Source organism: Ipomoea triloba, chromosome 10 (assembly GCF_003576645.1).
Source record: "Ipomoea triloba cultivar NCNSP0323 chromosome 10, ASM357664v1".
Lineage (NCBI taxonomy): Eukaryota > Viridiplantae > Streptophyta > Magnoliopsida > Solanales > Convolvulaceae > Ipomoea > Ipomoea triloba.
The window spans coordinates 13,276,637-13,300,641 of record NC_044925.1 but is presented as its reverse complement, the minus strand read 5'-3'; the positions used below and the strand labels follow the sequence as shown (position 1 = coordinate 13,300,641).

The window sequence follows — 24,005 nt, the reverse complement described above, 5'->3', positions numbered from 1 at the left end:
TCCGACTTTGATGTCACCGCCACTTTTAGTCCTCAACTTTTAAATCAACCACTTTTAGTCCTCTTACTTTTTGTTTCTAGCCACCTATGGTCCTTCTTTTATAATTGGACATCTAATGTCATTTTATCAAGGGCAATTCAGTCATTTCATAATTAATGTATTAAGTATTATGTTTCCTCATCAGAATAATTGAAGAAACCCTATTCTTCACTCTCCTTTGTTAACACTAAATTTCGACCAAATGACTGAATTGCCCTTGATAAAATGACATTAGATGTATGTCCAATTATAAAGGAAGGACCATAGGTGGCTAGAAACAAAAAGTAAGAGGACTAAAAGTGGTTGATTTAAAAGTTGAGGACTAAAAGTGGCGGTGACATCAAAGTCGGAGGACTAAAGGTGGTTGATTTAAAAGTTGAGGACTAAAAGTGGCGGTGCCATCAAAGTCGGGAGACCTCCACTGATATTTACTCAAATAGTATTTTATTTTATATATGTCTATAAATGTAAAACTTAATATTCATAAACACTAAATTAAATGTATATAGTATATATTTCCACGCACAATATATAGTAGGATAATAATTTACCTTTTATATATTCATAAAAAAAGTACTTATTGTCCATATATATTATACTACAAACACATCATGTTTATTAACATTTATCATGTACTATATTTTGTTTATAATATTTGTTCTATATGTCCATAAACTTAAACTTTAATATCCATGAAAAAAAAACTAAATGTATATCGATCATATGCATTTCCGTTCACTTTATACTAGATTAATAATGTTCTTTCTATATGTTCATAAAAATAAATCTTAAAGTATATAAAAAATAATACACTAAAGTAATGACTTTAAGTTAGGTAACATAAATTTGTTTTTTTTTAAAAGAAATATATCTACATGGTGTCATTTAGAAGATATTAATTAGAGTTTTTTACAGATATGTTTTCTTATACATTAATGTAGGAAAAGAGAGAGAAAGAATAAATTTATGTTTAAAAAAAAAAGTATAAAGAGAAGTGTGTGTAGCAACATGCACTTTGGTGAACGATATAACTATTGTTAAAAAATACATCTTTTATTTAATTCTTTTTAAAAATAATTATTACACTTTTGTCCATATTTTTGGAGGACTTCCATTGTGTTGTCTTTGTCCTAATTTATGGGCACCAAAATATAGACGAGGAGTCGAGGACCCAAATGGAGGACTTCGTCCACATCTTTGGATGGGGACAAATTTGATTGATCATATTTTAAATTTAATTAATTATTTTTATCTTTTGCTTGTCCAAAGTAGTCAGTTGAATGGACTTTTTGAAATTTTTTTATTTTGTAAAATTTTTTATTTATGTTTTTAGTATCACTAAATAAGCAGTACAGTAAATGTAATATGGAAGCTAAATTAATATTAACTCAACATTAATGAGCTAGTGACTTGTTAATACGTTTAATTACGTGCATGTACCAAAGACCTTTGTGGTCTAACGGCACCTAATGTCTCGGTTTACACTCCCACATGAATAGTAGGAGCGGGTTCGAGCCTTAGTGGATGGAGTCAACCATTGATTCTTTGTGTTTTAGTAACTTGAAAAAGTGAGAGCGGGTTTGAGCCTCAGTGGACGAAAGCAATTGTTGACTCTTTGTGCTTCAGTAGCTTACAATACTACATTGGACGAAAGCAATTGTTGACTCTTTGTGCGAGAATGTGCTTCAGTAACTTGAGAAAGTAGCTTACAATACTACATTGGACGAAAGCAATTGTTGACTCTTTGTGCGAGAAAGTAGCTTACAATACTACATTGGACGAAAGCAATTGTTGACTCTTTGTGCTTCAGTAACTTGACAAAGTAGCTTACAATACTACATTGTAACAGAGTCAGTAACATTAAAAAAAAAAAAGTAACTTACAATACTACATTGTAACAGAGTCAGTAACATTAAAAAAAAAAAAAATATGCGCATGCACCTTTTTGCTAACTAGGTGTTCAAATGCAACTCTTTTTATTTAGGTGCTTAATTTCACTATTTAACTAAGATCGAGAGTTTATTTAAACCTTATCGATCTTAAAGTAAAATAAATCAACCTCAAAAAAAAAAAATTCAACATTATAATAAGTAATAAAAAATGGAATAATGATATTTATAAGGAAAAATTACATTTTTCGTCCCTAAGTTATAGGGTAGTTGTAGAATTCATTCCTAAGTTTTGGTCATACTCACCTTTTGTCCCTAAGTTATCATTGGTGTTGCACTTTTCATCCATGGGTTATACTAAATTGCAAATTTTATCCCTAAGTTATCATTACGTTGCACTTTTCATTCTTGACTTAGGTGTGCAAACTTTGTAAATTTTCGGTTAACTATTTTTTAACCAAACTTTTTGGTTCAATTAATGGTTAAAGGTTTTTTAAAATTTTGGTTAACAGTTAATCTGGTTCGAAATATCGATTAACCGAATTAACCGAACGGTTAACCGAAATTTTATATATATATATATATATATATATATATATATATATATATATATATATATATATATATATATATATATATATATATATATATATATATATATAATCTCTATAAATTTGTAGTGTTGTTATGATATTGTTTTTGTATATTTCCTTATTAATTTATTATTATATATATATATTTAAAATTTCAGTTAATTGTTCGGTTAACCGAAGTTTCGAACCGAATTAAACGTTAACCGAAATTTTAAAAAATTTTTAGCCATTAACTGAAAATTTACCGAAGTTTGCACACCTAAGTTAGGAACAAAAAGTGCAACGTAATGTTAATTTTTTTTCTTCTTTTTTTCTTTTTTTTTTTTAAGAACGAAAAGTGCAACGCCAATGATAACTTAAAGACGTAAAGTGAGTATGACCAAAACTTAGGGACAAATTTTACAATTACACTATAACTTAGGGACGAAAAACGTAATTTTTCTTATGTCTAACAGGCGTAAAATGAAGACTAAACCATTTTGCAGGTCACTCCCCTATCTGATTATAATGTGAAAAACAAAATGTACACATCCTATGCATAAATACACCCAGATTATCGTTTACTGGAACAGTCTTGGTTGACTTAGATTACTACACTCAAAAATATATCAACCACTTGATTTGCATTATTCTATGTGAATATAATAGAGTTAATAGCATCTAAGGTCCTCCATTGATCCATCAATTTTTAAATTATTATTATATATAGGGGCATGCTCAAGTGAGAACGGATGCCCAGAAAAGAACAAAAAATCAATTGCAGCTGTCCACGTGTCCAAATTTAACGAATTAGCTAGATGTAGTAAGCGGTGGCATTTTCGTAAACAACTCGAACTTCGGTGCAAGTAAAATGTGTTAAAAGTGCAAATAACTAGTGCAAGTTTGCAAGTAAAATCGCGTACAAGTGCAACCATTTCACTAAATAGTGCAAGTAATTTACCTTGTTAACATTCATGCACCTAATGATATTGTCTTTCACATTGCTTTCATAAACCAATACTTCCAAAAGATAGCCAAAAAGGACCAAACAAATGACACTCAACAAATAGAGTTCAAAAACGATGGATTAATACTCAACAATCAAGGAAATGACTCAACGTAACTCTCTATAGACATCTCTTGAACCATAGACAGAATAACAAAGCACTGGAGGTAAAAATATACGCTGGAACAAAAATCAGACTTCAACTAATGATCAGAGTGGACGGTAGACTCTACCCCGCCAAACCATACCACTTGAACTCACGGTCTAGGCCAACAGGCCACACTGCACCGCCAAACTCTACCACGGCACAACTGGCGGGCTTCCTCAGCGGTACGGTCAGTATCGCCACAGTGCACCACAAGAACAAAGTTATTGAACAGATACTCAGACACGAATCAGAATACACGAATCTGACAGTAACTCAATGATAGCTCATAATATTGATCAGAATATACCTTTCCAGAGACTAGTAAATCACATGAAATCACTTAGAACACAATAGACACATCAAGAATCAAGAACAACCAAATATAGCTCAAGAATACACAAGGATCTACTCAAGAACAAAGCATAGCACAAGAATATCCAATGAAATATACTTAGGGATTCCAAATACATCAAATCATATATGTATAGAGTGAAAATAGATTTGTAAGACATAGGGTTTTACCTTTCAAGAGCTCCAAAGCAAAAACCTCCAAGAGCTCAACCTAGCAAGTCATCACTTCCTTGATCATCTAAGGAACCCAAGAATCTCCAAAGCAAGAATAAGATATTTCTATGAAGGGAAAGGGAAAGAAATGCAACTTAAGGATGACTCTTACCTCTCCTTAGCTTATAGAATCCTAAAATGCAAGTCTTTACTTGGTTTCCTTCGTAGATGAAGAAGATGAATTCTCAAGGGGGTTTAGAGTGAAAATGGCGTGAAGATATATGAAGGGGGAAGGAGAGAGAAATGCTAGGTCATCTTATCTCGTAGGAGAATAATATATATACTAGTTGGAATCATATACATACATATATTATATATCTTAGGTTAGGAAGAATAATCATGGGCCCTTATAAATGAAGAATGTGTCAATCTCTTTTATAAAAATTACTTCTAGAGATAAAGCTTAGATTAATATAAGTTCGGGCAAAATAATATATATACATAGCTATAATTAAGGGATTAAAGACCCTAAATCAAATATCCCTTATGCATTAATTAAGAAGATTGGGCTTTTGAATCAAATTGGCTAGCTTAAGAGTTATTTATTAGGTCAAGGAAATGAGCTCAATTAAATAATAACTCCTCGGAAAAAAATATTAGAATAATGCAGGTTAAATTATTCTGGTGTCACACTCTGCCCCCCTAAATAGGAGCTTCGTCCCCTAAGCTCAAATTCAAACGGGAACGAAATTTTGTCAACAAAGTGAAGGTTAAGAGTGTTCAATGATTCAAGGATGATAACATGTAAATGAAGATTCACGAAGAAGAATTGGATGCCAAAAGATGAGTTTAGAATAGGTTAGGGATGCCAAGCCAATGAATATGATGGGAAAGAGTTCTATTCGCAACTCTAAAACTTTAATCTAGCTAATGCTCAGCACTATACTACTAAATCCTACGCACGAGAGAAATAACACACAACCTAAAGGAAATCTATCTAAGCTTAAACTTGCCTACCACGAGATCCTATGACTTAAATTAAGAAATAATAATTCACCAAGATCTTGCTTGCCTAACTTGGGGCACCATCCTAAGGAAAACTATTAGGAATGCTAATGGTCAAAGGTTGGTCTCCTGGTTTGGGGAAGACCTCAACGGAGATAGCGTGACGCGGCCGCTTGGTCTTGACGGAGGTTCCTCGCCGGGGAGAAATGAAGCGGCTGAGGACGACTGATTATACGAATGGACTAGGATCCGTCTGCGTCAACTGCTGAAGGTTCTACACTAGCTTATTCTTTCAACAATACGTAAAATAACCATAATGCCACCATATTCTCGCGGGACCGTGCAGATTGCACCATTGGGTATGCGTAAATGCACTACAATGTGTTTAGAAATGCACCAAGGTGAAATGCACGAATGCACAACAAAAATGCAGCACAACCATGGAACGTGCGATCATGCACCATTAGATATGCATAAATGCACCTCAACATGTTCACAAATGCACCACACCCTGGTACATTTCTGAACACGTGGTAGTGCATGACTGCACGTACGCACGGGAAAAGTCTATCGGTACGGGAGCCAAGCCCTATATATATATATATATATATATATATATATATATATATATNTATATATATATATATATATATATATATATATATATATATATATATATATCTCTGTGTGTGTGTGTGTGTGTGTGTGTGTGTGTGTAGAGTCATGATCAGGTGTGGCCTGGTCATTAGGTGTGGTCGTGCAGCCTATTTTCAGCCATTAGATCATATCAACTCATCAAATCAACGCGCAATATATATATGTTACAGAACACACCATTCTACGTACTAAAACGCACCAAAGGACTGATAAAACATACCATTCCACACAATATACCAAATGGGTATATTCACTTAAAATTCATCAATATACTTAATAAAACACATCATTCTACGTATTAAAATGTACCACAATGTGCCTCATGTCAGATTATAAGCATACACTATTTACACATATTAGAAAACATGTGTTAAAATATGCACCATTCTACGTATTAAAATGCACCACACTTATTAGAAACACATTTGTTAAAATACACACCATTCAATGTATTAAAATGCACTAGACGACGTATTAAAACACACCATTCCATAACACAGTTACACATCATTCTACGTATGAAAATGCACCAACGGATAGATTAAAACACACCATTCCACAACACAGTTAATGCACCAACATACGTAACAAAATACACCACAACATGTATTCAAACGCACCACACTATGTACTAAAATGCACCATTCCAATTCACGTAATATAAATACTAAAATTACCATAATAACCCCACTTAAACATATGCAAATTTCAGTAAGATTAATGAAATTGGACGGTGCAGATTAGGCCGCATGACTGCACTGGAGCTCACCGCCGCATTTGAACCAAAATCTGTGTGTGTGTGTGTGTGTGTATATATATATATATATATACAAACAATTCCACGGAATTTTGTGTGTATTTATATTCAAGTCCGCAACTTCTCACGGGAGGGGGGATTCTCATTGGAACATCACCCTACACGCATATAATCCCGTGAGAAGTTGCGGACTTGAATATAAATACACACAAAATTCCATGGAATTGTTTGTCTATATATATATATATATATATATATATATATATATATATATATATATATATATTTGTGTTCTGGTGCGGTAGGCTTTCTCCGGTGCGGTTGTGTGGTCGCTTTAGGTGCTAGTTTTCCTTCTTAAAGTGCATAGTTTCCTTCTTAAGGTGCGTGGTTTGTGTGCTTAAGGTGCGTCAGTGGTGAAACTTAAGGTGAGTGAACTTAAAGTTTAAGGTGTGTAGTTTTCCTTCTTAAGGTGCGTTGTTTTTCTTTTTTAAGGTGCGTCATTTGTAAGCTTAAGGTGCGTGAGTTGTTAAAACTTAAGGTGCATCATTTTAAAACCATAAGTGTGTGGTTTGTGTTCTTAAGGTGCGTGATTTGTGTAATTAAGGCGAGTGGTTTGTGTACTTAAGGTACGTGATTTGTGTACTTAATGTGCGCATGATTTGTATTTTTAAGATACTTTGTTTGCGTGCTTAAGGTGCGTGGTTTGTGTACTTAAGGTGCACCGTTGTAATGCTTAAGGTGCGTAATCGTACAACTTCACGGGAACACTTCCCTACACCTGAACCCTTTCCTATATATATATATATATATATATATATTCTAGGAGAGAACTAAGAATCTATCACAGTTGTCCATTTGTAAAGGTATAACAAATCAGAAGCAATTTAAAAAAATGTGGTGTCATTAGCTAAACCAATCAAATATCAGCTATCAACTAATTGTTAAGCACCATCTTAATCGAATATCACCAGACATTTAAAAAGTCCATAAAACTTTGATTCGAATACCTTTGAACTTTTAAAGCTTATAGAAGTTTTTAAAAGTCTATGAAATCAGGATCAAATAAAGCCCCTTAGATAATTTTAACAAGAATATCAGACTTGCTTAAAATTGTATAAGAGCATCTACATCAATGTATCATAGATGGTTTTTGGAATAGTGCAAAAACAAAGAGATAATCTTAGACTGATGTGGTGTTGAGATATTTGGTAAAATATATCTCTGCAAATCCTTGGATCATGTCAGAGTTAATTAAAAAAAAAAAAGGATAGGTGGCAGGCGCGTGTTCCCCACGCGCCCGTTGGGGTGCTTCAAAGTGGCCGCCACTCTGATTGTTTTGGTTTTATTTTATTTTTAAAATTTTTTTAGGCCGTTGATACGGTAATGGCGAAGCCTTTTATTTATTTATTTATTAATTTTTTTTGTTACTTTCTTTTTAGTTTATATAATTTTTAATTTTTTTTTGTTAAATTTTTAAAGTTTGAACACAAATTTATGCAATATAAATGTAGTATATAATTTTGATTATTAAAATTGAAAATTTATAATTATAAATTTATTTTAATTTTGACATGTTTAATTTAAATATAATAAAAATATTATTTTTAATTATAATTTTTATAATGATATTAAATAAATAATTAATTAAAGTATAGTGGGGTAAAATGGTGGGTCCACAAAAATATTAAAAAAAATTCAAATTAATGTGGGGAAGAGTTTTTGTTATTGAGTGAGGGCAAATGATTGCATGGACCATGGTCCACAAAGCTGTGTGGACCAAAAATAAAAAGTACATTATTTTTGTACTGAAGGTACATTATTTTTGTACTGTAGGTACATTATTTTAGGGTACATTATTTTTGTAATGAAGGTACATTATTTGATATATACTATCAAATAATGTACCTACAGTACTAAAATAATGTACCTTCAGTATAAATATAATGTACTTTTTATTTTTGGTCCACACAACTGTGTGGACCATGGTCCATGCAATAATGATTGTTGAGTGAGATAGTGGATGATGTGGTGGTTGGGCCCACAAAAAACTCCAACTGATAAGGATGCTCTAAGATAAAATGAACATAAAATTTGGTGCAATTGTAAAAAATTAAGAATTTTGTTTGGCTAATAAATTATAACTAACTGTTATCATTAGTTCCTCTTACTAAAAAAAAAAAGTGAATTGAATTATTCAAACTTTAAAATTCTTGGGGACAACTTTCCAATTCAAGCAAGTCTTTGTTTTGGGAGTCTTATTGATTTGTAAGAGCCTATATATATATTGTCATATGCTGGACCAGCAGGACATAGCACAATATAATACAGATTATATCTGTTCTTGTTCTTTTTCTATATTTAATTTCTCTTTTGATATACCCATATCCTTCTCTTTGGAGTAAGCACTCACTCGATCACTTGAAAAAGTGCAATCAAAACCATTCACATCCACCTAGCAATTTTATTTGAAATCATACGTGATAGGGATGAGTAGAATAATATTCTATGATAGTTTAGTAGTTGGCATTGTTGGCTTCTTCATCTGTCATGCCTTGTTGCTATCTTATGTTAGTGCTAAAGACACACTTGGGCCTGGAGAATACATATTACCCACTGATGAAGTTTACTTGAGGTCTTCCAATAAAATCTTCGAGTTAAAACTCATCAGGGGGCCGACGGGCACTAGCTCTACCACTAGCTGCTATTTGTGTATACAGTTCACGGAGTATCCAATCCTGGCAAGTTCCCAACAAATGATTGTTTGGGTGGCTTGGCTCGGCCAAGCTCAAATTTCTTTGGTCCCCGGGCCGGAGTTAAAAATGGAAAGAGACGGCCGGTTGGTGGTATCTGCTGATCATCATGAATTCCCTGTAAACAATGATCAACAATATCCATATGTTATGAACACAACCGCAACTCTACTTGATACCGGCAATTTAGTTTTGCGAACAGTAGAGGGTCATACCCATACGTTGTGGCAAAGTTTTGATCATCCCACTGCTAATACTTGGCTCCCGGGCATGATTTTGGGTAGATTTGGGGTGAAAACTCAGCAGCGTTGTTTGACTTCTTGGACCAGTGAGGGGAACCCTTCTCCTGGTGATTTTAGCCTATGTGTTGATCCAAACAACCCCAAGCAGTTAGTTGCCACACGAAAAGGGATTGTTTATTGGCACAGTGGGGTCTGGAGTGGCCGCAACAATAATTTCCCATTTCTTCCTGTCCTTTCGCATCATCTCAGATATTTCGTTAATGACAATGAAAGCTATTTTGCCTGGGATGAAAAGGTAGACCCGCATTCAACCTTTATCAGAATTTTTGCAACGGGTGAAATTTCAGTAGCGGTCAAACATGATAGAAACTTAACAAGAGCATCAATTAACTGTGATCATAATGGTACTTACTATTCCAACGTGGGGTGCGTAAGATCATCCAATTGTAGTGCTGGAGACAGGTTCCGTTCAACTACTGGTTTTATCGGATGGGAACTACAGTTACATGATATCATGCTTGGTATGATTTCTTATCCCTAATTACTATTACATTTTTCAATATATATAGGCCATATTTGGTAAATGGCTGTTAGCTTATTGAGTTAGAGGATATAACTAATTGATAACATTAGTGATAGTAGAAAAGTAGTTGGTAAATTAGCCGTTAACTGATAGCTGTTTGGTATAATTTCTTTTCTCAAAAAACTAATTATTTTTTAATTTTAGCATTTGGAGTTATAAAAAATTGATTAACCAAGCACTTATATTAATTTTTTTAACAAAGTCAAATAACTAATAGTAGTCAAATAAGCCAAAATTAGCTAACTATAAGGACCATAAGTATTATAATTTTATCTTGACTACACTCATCTTACACAGATTTTTACTGTTTGGTACAGGTGACTGCAATGAAATGTGTGTAAACAATTGTTCTTGCAACGCCTATGCTACACTTGAATCTGATGGAACAGGCTGCAAGTTTTCTTCTTCCACTGCTTACCGTTACGTGTCTAATGGGGGCGAAACTTTTTACATTCGAGATGCAAAAACAGGTAGGGGGGGCGAAACTTTTTACATTCGAGATGCAAAAACAGGTAGGCCAACCCCCTTGTCTGTCTTGTACTTGCTGCTAACAGGTAGGCCAACCCCCTTGTCTGTCTTGTACTTGCTGCTTGATATGCTTATACTCACCTTGTCTGTCTTGTACTTGCTGCTTGATATGCTTATACTCACTAAATCTACAATCTATTTTTTCATACAAGTTAGTTTGTCCAATTTTACACAATGAATCTATACTATATATGAAATAATATTGTTGGGGCAAGTTTGGCACTTGATGATTACGCGGAGGTGGTAAAGGGCTTAAAAAAATTAAGTCCAACATCTAACATCTCGAAAATGTGTGACGATATAAGGAGATAAATGCCCTGTTTAGTAAATGGTTGTTAGCTGATTGGGTTGGCTGTTTGGGTTAGAATGTATGATTTGTTGATAACATTGGCTGATTGGGTTGGCTGTTTGGGTTAGAAGGTATGATTTGTTGATAACATTGGCTGTTTGTAGAAAGTTGTTTGATAGATTAGCTGTTAGCTGATAGCTGTTTGGTATAATTTCTTTTCTCAAAAAGCTAATTGAAAAGGCTGCTTTGAGTAGCCTTTTGAATTTTAGCATTTTGGAGTTACAAAAAGCTTATTAACCAAACAACTAATAGTGGTCAAATAAGTCAAAATTGGCTGATAGGCTGATTATTTACCAAATAAGGCCTAAGTTGCGCTTTTGCTACTAGTTCTAACTTTTAGCGTAGTGGTAGCTTGATCCTAACAAATATCAAAGTAATGACTCAATTGCTTCACTTTGAACAATCTTAAGCAAAGCAAAGCCATCGTCCTCCACCTCGATATCCTGCTCCTGCTTTGACAAGGAGAAGGTCACACCACAGAAGAACAACAATTGTAGCTGCTCTTACAGTAACGTTGCTTGTGACACTTGCTGTGGTTTTCCTAGTATGGTATATGAATCGAAGAAAATGNTCCTAACAAATATCAAAGTAATGACTCAATTGCTTCACTTTGAACAATCTTAAGCAAAGCAAAGCCATCGTCCTCCACCTCGATATCCTGCTCCTGCTTTGACAAGGAGAAGGTCACACCACAGAAGAACAACAATTGTAGCTGCTCTTACAGTAACGTTGCTTGTGACACTTGCTGTGGTTTTCCTAGTATGGTATATGAATCGAAGAAAATGTTGCAGTTGCTTCGAAGAAGGTATTCTGTTAATAACAATTTATAAGATTTTAATCAAGTATCCTAAATCTGCCTTTACTAGAGGCTAATCAGCTGATGAGTGTTTGGACACACAACCCCAATTGTACCGTCGACGCAACAACTTGCTAGTAAGGATGACGAGGTACCTTTCTTCAATTTTAAAAGCATAGAGATCGCCACAAATTACTTTTCTGATGAGAATAAGCTTGGTCAAGGAGGATTTGGCCCTGTATATAAGGTATGAACTATATATGTTGATATTTTCTAGTTGTCACATTTTAGGGTGATGCCACATTATTTTTTTCTCTCCTTACCTCAAATTGTTAAATTTTTTGATAGACACAACTAAGATTAATTATTAATTTTCTCTTGAAAATAAGTTATCACTTGAGTGTGATATATATATATATATATAGAATTCTAATCAAATGTGATTGCGCCTTAACATGCGGTTGGTCCGGTCACTTAAAATATATATATATATATATATATATATATATATAGAATTCTACTCAAATGCGGTTGCGCCTTAACATGCGGTCGGTGCAGCCNATATATAGAATTCTACTCAAATGCGGCTGCGCCTTAACATGCGGTCGGTGCAGCCACTTAAAAAAGGTACTACTAGTGTTAACAAAGGCACCAATCGTGTTAGAAAAATGCACAAATACACCACAAAACGCGCAATACACTCAAAAAATGCACCACACCTAATTGTGCATTTATGAATATTGTGTGGTGCTTTTAAGCATACTTAATCGTGCATTTTTGTGATGCGTACCTAATGACGCATTTTTTGGTGTATTTTGTTGTGCTTTTCCTTACAGTATTGGTGCATATGTTCATAACTATTGGTGCGGTCACACAGACCACAGGTTAAGGCACGGCTGCTCCTGAACTAGACTCTCTCTTATATATATATATCAGAGTTCAGGTCCGTGCGGTTGGTGCGGTATACACCACTAGTGTTAACAAAATACACCACTAGTATTAGGAAAATGCACAACACAAATATGCACCATTAGGCACACATCACCAAAAAATACACCACTAGGTATGCAAATATAAACCGCACAATGTTCGAAAATGCACAATTAAGGGTAGGGGAGTTATGCGTGTGTTTTTGTGCATTTTCATTATTGTACATTTCTTAACACTAGTGGTGTATTTTGTTAACACTAGTGGTGTATACCGCACGGGAAGGCGCGGCTGCATTTGAATAGATATACATATATATATATATATATATATATATATATATATATATATATATATATATATATATATATATATATATATATATATATATNGCACCACACCTAATTGTGCATTTATGAATATTGTGTGGTGCTTTTAAGCATACTTAATCGTGCATTTTTGTGATGTGTACCTAATGATGCATTTTTTGGTGTATTTTGTTGTGCTTTTCCTTACAGTATTGGTGCATATGTTCATAACTATTGGTGCGGTCACACAGACCACAGGTTAAGGCACGACTGCTCCTGAACTAGACTCTCTCTTATATATATCAGAGTTCAGGTCCGTGCGGTTGGTGCGGTATACACCACTAGTGTTAACAAAATACACCACTAGTATTAGGAAAATGCACAACACAAATATGCACCATTAGGCACACATCACCAAAAAATACACCACTAGGTATGCAAATATAAACCGCACAATGTTCGAAAATGCACAATTAAGGGTAGGGGAGTTATGGGTGTGTTTTTGTGCATTTTCACTATTGTACATTTCTTAACACTAGTGGTGTATTTTGTTAACACTAGTGGTATATACCGCACGGGAAGGCGCGGCTGCATTTGAACAGATATATATATATATATATATATGACCAAGTTCCAATGCGGCCATGTCTTCACGTGCGACCGGTGCGGCGGCACCATTAGTTATGCAAAAAATCAGCAATAGTGTTAGAAAACACACAACAATGAAATGTACCAATGCACCACAAAACGCAACACAAACTCAAAAATGCACCATACCTCACCACACCTAATGGTGCATAATATAGTTGGTGCTTTTATGCGTATCGAATGGTGCATTTTTTGGTGCACTGATGCATTTATTTGTTGTGTGTTTCCTAACTCTATTGGTGTTAGTTTTTTTCATAACTAATGGTGCGACCACACGTTAGACATGGTCGCATTTGAGTTGGTAATATATATGTATATATATATATGTATGTATGTATGTATGTGTGTGTGTGTGTGTGTGTGTGTGTGTGTGTGTGTATTGCGTGCAAATGAGAATAACCATTCAAATGAGAACCACTCTTAATGTTAGAACGTGATGACTAATTTTGTATGTTCAATTTTTTTATTTATTTGGATGATCCAGATTTGAGTTCCTAAAATGACATAAATTGATCTTTTTGGTTAATTAAAGTGGGGTAGTAATGTTTTTTTTTTCCTACTTTCAAAGTGTGAACGCATGGTAGTCCTTAGCCAAATTTATTTCTTATTTTCTTGAATTATCCCGTAGCAATTTGGAGTGGTATCGTAAAGTGTGCCCCATCAGGATAGACCTTTTCTTCTCCATTCAGGGTAGACATTTTTTTTAATACCGCCAATGTGGTTGAAGACAAGGCCACAAAAGCCCACAATGCCCTGCGTCAACATCGTAGAGATTGTTGGTAACTTCACATATGAAAATCTCAACAATGGAAAATATGTATCATGTATGTTATAAATATGTAATAATATAAGTTATCGCTCTAATATTATATTAAAATATATAGGGTAAAGTCATTATTACGCAGACAAAAAATTAGAGTTTATTCATTGTAAAAGTATGTGTTCTGCCTACTTGAAGGAAGAAACTTATGAAGAGCTTAATAATTAGGCAATTTACCAATAAGGCAATAATAGGAAAATGAGTAGGAATTTTTCTGCCCGTATGGGCAGCTCAACTGGTTATAGGAATGAAGTTTGGGTGAAGAAAATAGGGATCGAGTCTCACCATCGGCAGTGTTGCTTATGTCCTACCATGTTTGATATCAAGTCATCAAAATCAATTGTTGACTTTTCAGCTAAAGTCTAGGGGTTTATTTGACCATTTTCCCTTCCTTAAATGTATTAGTGAAAATTAATATTAGTTGACCCATAAAAAGATATTACAATGTTTTTTTTTTAAATTTTATAAAACGTATTACATATGGTAAAAATTTGTGTGAGACCGTCTCACGGGTCCAATCTGTGAGACGGGTCGAATATTTTAATGAGGTCAAAGATCTGATTCATTAATTACAAATACGACAAGTCTCACGGATCGAGACTCGTGAGACAGTGTCACACAAGTGTTACCCATTACATATTTAATATTATCTTACATCATATGGTTCACACACGACCAACCCTAATTACAAAAAACAACTTGGGTTTTGGTTTAGTTATAAATAAAATATAATGGTAATTCTGGATATCTAAACAACATTAGTTATACTATTTGTATTAAGGGAATATTAGCCAATGGTCAAGAAATTGCAGCAAAGCGGCTCTCAAAAATTTCTAGGAACGGAATTGAACAATTCAAGAATGAAGTTTTATTAATCTCAAAATTGCAGCACAGGAATCTTGTTAGGCTTTTTGGTTGTTGCACTCAAGGAGAAGAGAGGATATTAATATACGAGTACCTTACAAATAAAAGTTTGGATTCAATCCTTTTTGGTTAGTTAGCTTTATTCATTTTGTCACTCCTTTACCCTAATATATATTTTGTTTAGTTCTACAATTGAATATATAATCACTGGTTTTGCACATATGCAAGAAAGAAAGCTTGTCTTGATTGGGGAAGACGTGTCTCCATAATTGATGGGATTACGCAAGGGCTTTGTACCTCCACAAATATTCAAGACTGAAGATTATACATAGAGATTTGAAAACAAGTAACATATTATTAGATGTTCACATGCATCCCAAGATTTCTGATTTTGGAACGGCAAGAATATATGAAGATAGTGATTCACCAGCAAACACAAAAAGCATTATTGGGACTTAGTAAGTCAATGAATATGTTTGATCAATTATCTCTTGTATATATCTATTTTCCTTTATATAACTATTTGAACAATTTGATGGTAAACCAGTGGTTACATGTCTCCGGAATATGCAATGGATGGTTGCTTCTCTGAGAAATCAGATATTTTTAGTTTTAGAGTGATGATAATAGAGATTGTAAGTGGAAAGAGAAACAATGGCTTCTATAATCCTGATCGTGTTTCAAATTTACTTGGCTATGTAAGTATTACCCTATACATGAACTATAAAAAATGTAATCAATTGATTTTTAGGATTCTTTTAACGATTCATTTATTTAAACATTTTTATTTAATTTGACCAATAACTTTATATGTCTAACTCTACCCATGAATGATTACTAGGCTTGGGATTTATGGATAGAAGGAAGACTCTCAGACTTAATAGATTCAACAATGGAAAAAACAATATCAATTATTGAAGCAACAAGATATATTCAAGTAGGTTTGCTATGTGTTCAAGATAGTGCGATGGATAGACCAACTATCTCAAATGTGGTATCCATGCTTGGTAATGAATTAATAGTCTTACCTACCCCTAAACAACCTGGTTTCTCTGCCATTATTGGCTTAAAATGTGAGGATGTTGTTAATAATTTAAAAGATTGCTCTGCTAATGATGTCACAATTACAGATATTGAAGGTCGATAGCAAATATCATTCTCTCATTGTTAAAAGACTTTTTGAGTAACTTTCGTTGTACAATAATTGTTGTAAAACTTCACCAAAGATTGTAAAGCTATCCTTACCCTTGAAAGTGAGACCTTAAGTGGACTTTTTTGTTTTGCTTTGTTTTGTTATTGCTTAGGTGTAATGCAAGCTTGATAATCTTGGAAGCTTGCAAATTTAAAAAAAAAAAAAAAAAAAAAGGTTGCCGTAGGGCAGCATGCGACAACATTTATGTACTTTTATTTTATTATTATTTTGTTATTTTATTGTATTGTGATGTGATAGTGGGATTACTTTTGAAAGTGGGAGAGTATTGCATGGATGTAAAGAAATAGTGAAGGAATTGTAAATTTGATGATGTGGAGGTAAAACTCACTTTTGTAAGTGAAAGAGTATTTCAGGGATAAAAGATAGACTAATAAGTGAAATTTCAAATTGCAATTAGACACATCACTTCTTTGAATAATGTTTTGCTTTTGAAAAAGTTGTCAAAAACACTACATAGTTAATATTGCAAGACAAGCTTGTGATATATCGTTAACAACCTTTCTACTATAATATCAATTCGTGGTTTCTATTTGATTTTGTGTCATGTTTAGACAATATACAACTTTCGAATATATACAAATATTTGTAATAAGTGTAATTAATAAATTTTGATAATGTTGGCTTAATGTCTCGTTGCCTGAAGGAAGAGGAGAGGACAACAGCAACGCCGGAAACCCAGCCCATGCCTACCATCTCTCTTCGTCGTGACAGTAGGTTCGCCGCCGGCACCCTTAATCGTGTCGCGGTCGTCGACTAGAGGTTGAGGAGCAGCGTCAAAGAGCATCGCCTAGAGAGTGGAGAGGCATCGAAGACACCGGCTGGAGATCCAAAACCAGATCGCCGACGCCACCCTCTGCCCGCGAACAAAACCTCGGTCTCCTACCCATCGCCCACCGCCGTTCTCCAGGGTAGCCGGCGACTGAAGGGGAAGGAAGTTCCGTCGTGTCTCTAAATAGCGAAGCCAAAATGTCGATGCCACCAGGGGAAAAATGGTGACCGCTTGTAGTTCGGTGAGGAGTCCAAATGCCGGTGAACATGATCCGGTGATTAATGCAAGAAAATTAACTCAAGCAATAGATATTAAAATCTCGAAGAATTTAATCCTCGCTTAATGCCAAATTAATTCCAGCAATCCAAAAAAAAAATCATTACAATTAATTCATTCAAAATATACATGTCAGATTTACTTAATTATATCATAATTCATAACCAAATAGATACATCTGTATGCAAATTTTGAAGAATTAAAACGAATGTAATTGAAATCAAAATATATAGAAAACTTAATGTACATAATACTTAATATTGTTTAGGCAAAACAATCAACCAGGTAGAGATTGATAAAGGCTCTGATACCAAATGTTAGAAATCAATAATCTAACTATACATAATAGTCTACGAGAAACCTGATCACGCAGTAGCGGAAGCGAAAGTAGTGTTAATTTCCAGCCACAGTTGATGTGATGCCTCTTGAACGGTAAACCGTTAGCCATATTTGTCTCATACTTGACTCAGAACCCTAGATAGTGTATTGGTAAGCCATATTTGTCTCATACTTGACTCAGAACCCTAGATAGTGTATTGGTATCTACTGAGCAGTATGAGTACCGTGAACTGTATGTGCTATATAATGCATATATATCTTGTATCCCATCAATACAGGTTTATATAAGCACAGAGTCTGGTTGAATAACAACTACTAGTTATTCAGTCCAACCAAACCACTTAATAAGCCTAGTCAACTTGCCCCACTTAATTAAGGCCCTAATATATATATATATATATATATATATATATATATTATTAGGGAAAATCTTACAAAAAGGTGTAGAGAAGTGGGAATTATAGGATCGAGCTTTTGAGCTTGGAAAGATTATCTAAAAGCGTTCAGGTAATTTTACCTCTCCCAACGAAATACTGTTGAATATGTGTTAACAAATTACTGTGTAGGATTTGGGGTGTTAATAAATTACTGTGTAGGATTTGGGAAGCATGAAGGAGAAGCCGAGGTAAAAGAGCTAGTAAAGGAGGTTGAAAAAAGAGAGAAATGTTACAAAAATATAGAAATTTGGAGTTGGACAAAGCAACATTAAAACTAAAAAAGTGTGCTACATACAGTCATCCAATATAGTGCCAATTAATTTAAGGCAAAGATAGAGGTTGTCTATAAACACAAGCTTGTCTTACAATGAAAACTATTTTAAAAGCTTTACATTCAAAGAAATGATGTCTAATTGCAATTAGACATTTGATGAAGTTCATAATTATTTAGCACCAAAATTAACCCAAAAAGTCTTTGCAAACAATAAGAGTAATTTGTACCAAGTGTTGCTATCGACCTTCGATCTCTGTAATTGTGACCTCATTAATAGAGCAAGATTTTGAATTATTAGCAACATCACCACATTTTAAACCAATGATGGCTGAGAAACCAGGTTCCTTAGGAATATGTAAGATTGTCGATTCATTACCAAGCATGGATACCACATCTGTCATAGTCGGTCTATCCGTCGCACTATCTTGAACGCATAGCAAGCCTACTTGGATATATCTTGTTGCTTCAATAACTGAAATCATTTTGTCCATTGTTGGATCTATTAGATCTGAAACTTTTCCTTCTATCCATAAACTCCAAGCCTAATGATCATTCATAGGTAGAGTTAGAAACAAAAACTTATTACTCAAATTAAAATTGAGATGTTTGAATAAAAGAATCATAGAAATAATTTAACTTTTTGTATACAATTTATGCATAGAATAATACTTACATAACCAAGTAAATTTGAAACACGATCTGGATTGTAGAAGCCATTGTTTCTCTTTCCACTTACAATCTCCATTACCATGACTCCAAAGCTAAAAACATCTGATTTCTCCGAGAAACAACCATCCATTGCATATTCCGGAGACATGTAACCACTGTTTTATCATGAAATTGCTCTACAAGTTACATGAAAGAAAAAAATATAGAATAGAAGAGATATTTAAAACATATTCTCATTGACTTACTAGGTCCCAATAATGCTTTTTGTGCTTGCTCGAGAATCACTATCTTTAAATATTCTGGCAGTTCCAAAATCAGAAATCTTGGGGTGCATGTGAACATCTAACAATATGTTACTTGTTTTCAAATCTCTATGTATAATCCTTAGTCTTGAATATTTGTGGAGGTACAAAAGTCCTTGAGCAATCCCATCAATTATAGAAGCACGCTTTCCCCAATCAAGACAAACTTTTTTTCTTGCATCTGTGTAAAACCAGTGTCATGCAATCATAAATGGAGCCAAGCAAGAGAAATATAAGGTGAATGATGGAAACGAATAAAACAAACTAACCAAAAAGAATTGAATCCAAACTTTTATTTGGAAGGTACTCATATATTAATATCCTCTCATCTCCTTGAGTGCAACAACCCAGAAGTCTAACAAGATTCCTATGCTGCAATTTGGAGATCAATAGAACTTCATTTTTGAATTGTTCAACTCCGTGTCCTGACATTTTTGAGAGCCGCTTTGCTGCGACTTCTTGACCATTGGATAATATTCCCTGAATAGAACATATTTATCTTAATTAACCACAAAGACATCTACTCTCTTCGTCTCGATTTTATATGTATGTCTTGTTTAATTAATGAGGTTTGACTGAACTTAATTATAATTTAATTTTTAATAATAATATTTAATTCAATGTTAGTAAATGAAATTTATGTATTTGAAAACTACATATAAAATACTATTAAATATAGAAAATCGAATAAAAATTAAAAAAAATGCTAAAGAAAATAATTAAGTGAAAAAAGTTTAGTAAAATGTGACAAAGGGAACAATTTGTATTGTTACCATTACATTTAGATAAGCTGTGACATGAAGAAATTGGTGAGTTTTAGCATTTAATTCTAGCTACTATTCACTGGAATATAGCCATAAGAAGAGAAGAAGATGATTTTTGAAATTTGTAGCGTTGTTAATTGAAATTCAGGGTGTAAAAACTAAAAGTGACAAAATGCTAAGTCGCGTATATAAATGAAAATAAAAATAAAGCATAAAAGATGAAAATACTACTATACTCACAAGGCCAAATTAAAGGTGAACAAATTAAAATTTTCTTCCAGATATAAATTAATAAGGTGGCTAAAATTGGACATACCCCTATAACAGTAGGATCAAAATTGAAATTCACTCATATGTGAATATAGTTCATATATACCTTGTATACAGGACCAAATCCTCCTTGACCAAGTTTATTTTCTTCAGAAAAATAATTTGTGGCCATTTCTATGCATTTAAAATCGAAGAAAGGTAACTCCTCGTCGTGACCAGCAAGTTGTTGCGTGGATTGTACAATTGGGGCTGTGTAAACACTTATAGCTGATTAGGTGGGAGCGTTATAGCCAGAGTTAAGAAAGAATAAATGTGAATTGATAAATTGATATATATTAAAAGATGAGATAGCAGCATACCTATGAAGCAGCAGGTGCAACTTTTTCTTGAATAGCAAACTAGGAAAATCAGGGCAAGGGCGGTGACAGAGAGTATTACTGTAAGAGCAATTATAGTTGTGGTTCTCATCATGTGGTGTGAGATATCCCTTGTCAAAGCTGCAGGAGGAGGAGCAGGAAGGCGATGTGGAGGAGAATGGATTTGATTTGCTTGAATTGAAGCAATTGAGTGAGTAGTAGCTTTATTAGGTTGATAAACAAATTAAATTGAACTTGTGATGGAGAAAAGGTAAGTAAAAATTGAAACATGCTCGCACGAAGTAAAATGGGTGGACGACCTATCTACCTGCTGTTTTTCCATAACGAATGTAAAGAATGTCGCCCTGAGACGCGTACTGGTATTTAGTGGAAGATGAAAATTTGCAGCCTGTTCCATCAGTTTCAAGTGTAGCATAGGCGTTGCAAGAACAATTTTGGACACACATTTCATTGCAATCACCAATATTTAACGTGGTGTTGAATAACATTTGTTCCCATAAATTCGATTCGATAAAACCAGTTGTTAAATTGAACTTGTCTCCGGCACTACAATTGGATTGTTTGGGTGATTTTAGGCACCCCTCAATAATATGTATCATTACGATCACAGTTAATCCTTGATATTGTGTAGTTACTATGGTCTTCAACAAGTGCAGAGATTAACCCAGTTGCATAAATTCTGATAAAGGCCTCACCCGCATCAAAATTCCCATCCCAAGCAAAATAGCTTTCATTGTGATTAGAGAAATACCTGAGATGGGAATTGACTTGAAGAAATGGAAAATTGTATCCATTCCAGACCCCACTGTGCCAATAAACAATCCCTCTTCGCATGGCAACTAGCTGCTTGGTATTGTTGGGATCAACACACAAGCTAAAAGCACCAGGAGAAGGGTTCTCCTCACTTGTCCAAGAAGTGAGACAACGCTGCTGCAGTTGAGGAGTTTTTTGTAGCCCAAACCAGCCCAATTTCATCCCTGGAATCCAAATATTACCAGGGGGATGATCGAAACTTTGCCACAACGTACGACCCCCACCCTGCAACACTAAGTTGCCGGTGTCAAGTAGAGTTGCTGTTGTGTTCATAACATATGGATGTTGCTGGTCATCGTTTATAACGAATTCACGTTCACCATATATCAACAACCGGCCTTCTCTATCCATTTTTAATTCTGGAACGACATAAGTCTCGCTTTCACCTAGCCAAGCAACCCAAATTGTTCTTCGTTCAGAAGTGGATGTGACCAAATAACCAGCCCACTGTATACTCAAAAAGCATCTAAAAGCAGAGCTAGAGCCGGGTAGCTTCAGGAATTTTAACTCAAAGAGTTTATTTGATGACTCCAAGTACTCGTCATCAAACGGTAACAAGTATTCTCCAGGTGCAAGTGTATTTTTAGCACTAACACCAGATAACAACAAGCCATGCCAGATGAATAAGCAGCAAACAATTGTAACCAATATTATTCTACCCATTACTATCATATGCATCGCCCCTACGGCCTAATATATGGTTTAAAACTAAATAAATGGCTGCCTAGGAGTATATATGAAACAATATATTCTTCGTAGTTCAGTCATTTCATGCGTCCAGGCCAAAAGAAGACTTGGGTGGAAGTCTTCTACACTTGTGTGGAAAGTTATCAGAATTGAAAGAACTTTCAATACTAGAACTCATTTATTTACTGGGGGAACTAATTATAATACCTAAAAATTATTAGCCAAACAAAAACTCTTAAAGCTGTGTTTGGTTACAAACTACTGAAGTAGACAAAGAGTCAACAGATGCCTCTATTGAGGCTCAAACCCACTCCCTTCCACATGGAAGTGTACACCGGGTGCCACTTGACCACAGGTCTTTGGCTACTATGGGATTTAATTACTCCATTAATTAGAAAACTTATTACCTAATTGATATAATGATTTTTAAGTTTAAATTAGTGCTCTTAGATTTTTTTTGTTTTGTTTTTTTTTCTGTTCATATTGGTGCTTTAGATGTCTTTTAGCACTGGGTTAATGCTAAGTCGACATTAATTTAGCTTTCATATCATTTTTATCACTTATTTAGTGTTGATACACTCACACCCAATTGACAAATTATTTTGTAGATCTGGGTCTAAAATATACAATTTACATAATGAATGTTCACAATATATACACTAAATATTCATAACTAAATGCTCACAATTTGAATTATAAACATTCAGTATGTAAATTGTGATGGATTCACCTACCGGGTCTATGGTATAACTATTGCACACAACTACCCTGGCTGTCCTCGTTGGAGTCGTGTTTCTTCTCCGGGCAACTTTTTTTTTTTATATTTTTCTAATTTTTCTTTAAAGATCTAATCAATCATTGAACCAAAAAAAAAAAAAAAAAAAAATCTAATCAATCAAATTTGTCATGACGAAGACCACCATTTGGGTTGTCATCCGCATTTTTTGGTGTACATAAATTTGGACAAAGACAATCCCAATGGAGGTCCTCAACCCAAACTCTGGACAAAAGCGTAATAAATTGTTTAAAAATAAAAATTAAATACTTGGATGTAGTTGGTATGCTTGGCGCAAGTGAAGGTCTATTTTAGAATTTAAGGCTGGTGGACCTTAGATAGTTACATTAGACGGGAAAAAGAAAAGAAAGCACTGAAACAAATATCTCCCAATTGTGATTTGTGAGTCTAATTATATTCTTATATTGGTATATATATAAGTTTGAAATATTTTAATTTTAATTTTTTAGTTTTATAGATTATATCTTCTTCTCTGAAAAGGTTGAAACTCTCCAACCTAATTAAGGGTCCTCACGCTTCAGCAGACAGGGCATTTGTGCACAAGAAATTTGTCTACTTTGGGCATAATCCCACACTGCCTCTATCGAATTTTGAATTATGATTTCTTCTCCCAAATACTGTCTACTA

At 34.1% G+C, this 24,005-nt stretch overlaps 3 protein-coding genes, 1 long non-coding RNA gene and 1 pseudogene across 4 annotated transcripts; 2 read left to right on the top strand and 3 right to left on the bottom strand.

Moving 5' to 3' along the window:
• Nucleotides 1–8,921: 8,921 nt before the first annotated feature.
• LOC116032151 lies at nucleotides 8,922–9,644 on the bottom strand. Its single transcript, XR_004100743.1, has 2 exons — nucleotides 9,543–9,644; nucleotides 8,922–9,445 (listed from the first exon to the last, which is right to left on the bottom strand). It is a non-coding gene; the product is annotated as an uncharacterized LOC116032151 (long non-coding RNA).
• A 183-nt stretch (nucleotides 9,645–9,827) lies between these two features.
• LOC116033162 lies at nucleotides 9,828–11,606 on the top strand. The gene is made up of 3 exons (XM_031275920.1): nucleotides 9,828–10,090; nucleotides 10,470–10,622; nucleotides 11,440–11,606. The coding sequence occupies exons 1-3, from the start codon at nucleotides 10,084–10,086 to the stop codon at nucleotides 11,604–11,606; spliced, it is 327 nt and encodes a 108-aa protein (XP_031131780.1). The 5' UTR covers nucleotides 9,828–10,083.
• A 191-nt stretch (nucleotides 11,607–11,797) lies between these two features.
• LOC116033160 lies at nucleotides 11,798–16,539 on the top strand (annotated as a pseudogene).
• A 2,234-nt stretch (nucleotides 16,540–18,773) lies between these two features.
• On the bottom strand, nucleotides 18,774–22,553 carry LOC116032148 (receptor-like serine/threonine-protein kinase SD1-6). Its single transcript, XM_031274573.1, has 7 exons — nucleotides 21,390–22,553; nucleotides 21,065–21,253; nucleotides 20,812–20,954; nucleotides 19,941–20,151; nucleotides 19,615–19,852; nucleotides 19,374–19,524; nucleotides 18,774–19,242 (listed from the first exon to the last, which is right to left on the bottom strand). Exons 1-7 carry the CDS (start codon nucleotides 21,679–21,681, stop codon nucleotides 18,937–18,939), a joined length of 1,530 nt encoding a protein of 509 aa, XP_031130433.1. The 5' UTR covers nucleotides 21,682–22,553; the 3' UTR covers nucleotides 18,774–18,936.
• LOC116033159 (G-type lectin S-receptor-like serine/threonine-protein kinase At1g67520) lies at nucleotides 21,717–22,558 on the bottom strand. The gene is made up of 2 exons (XM_031275919.1): nucleotides 21,834–22,558; nucleotides 21,717–21,723 (listed from the first exon to the last, which is right to left on the bottom strand). The coding sequence occupies exons 1-2, from the start codon at nucleotides 22,556–22,558 to the stop codon at nucleotides 21,717–21,719; spliced, it is 732 nt and encodes a 243-aa protein (XP_031131779.1).
• Nucleotides 22,559–24,005: the final 1,447 nt, after the last annotated feature.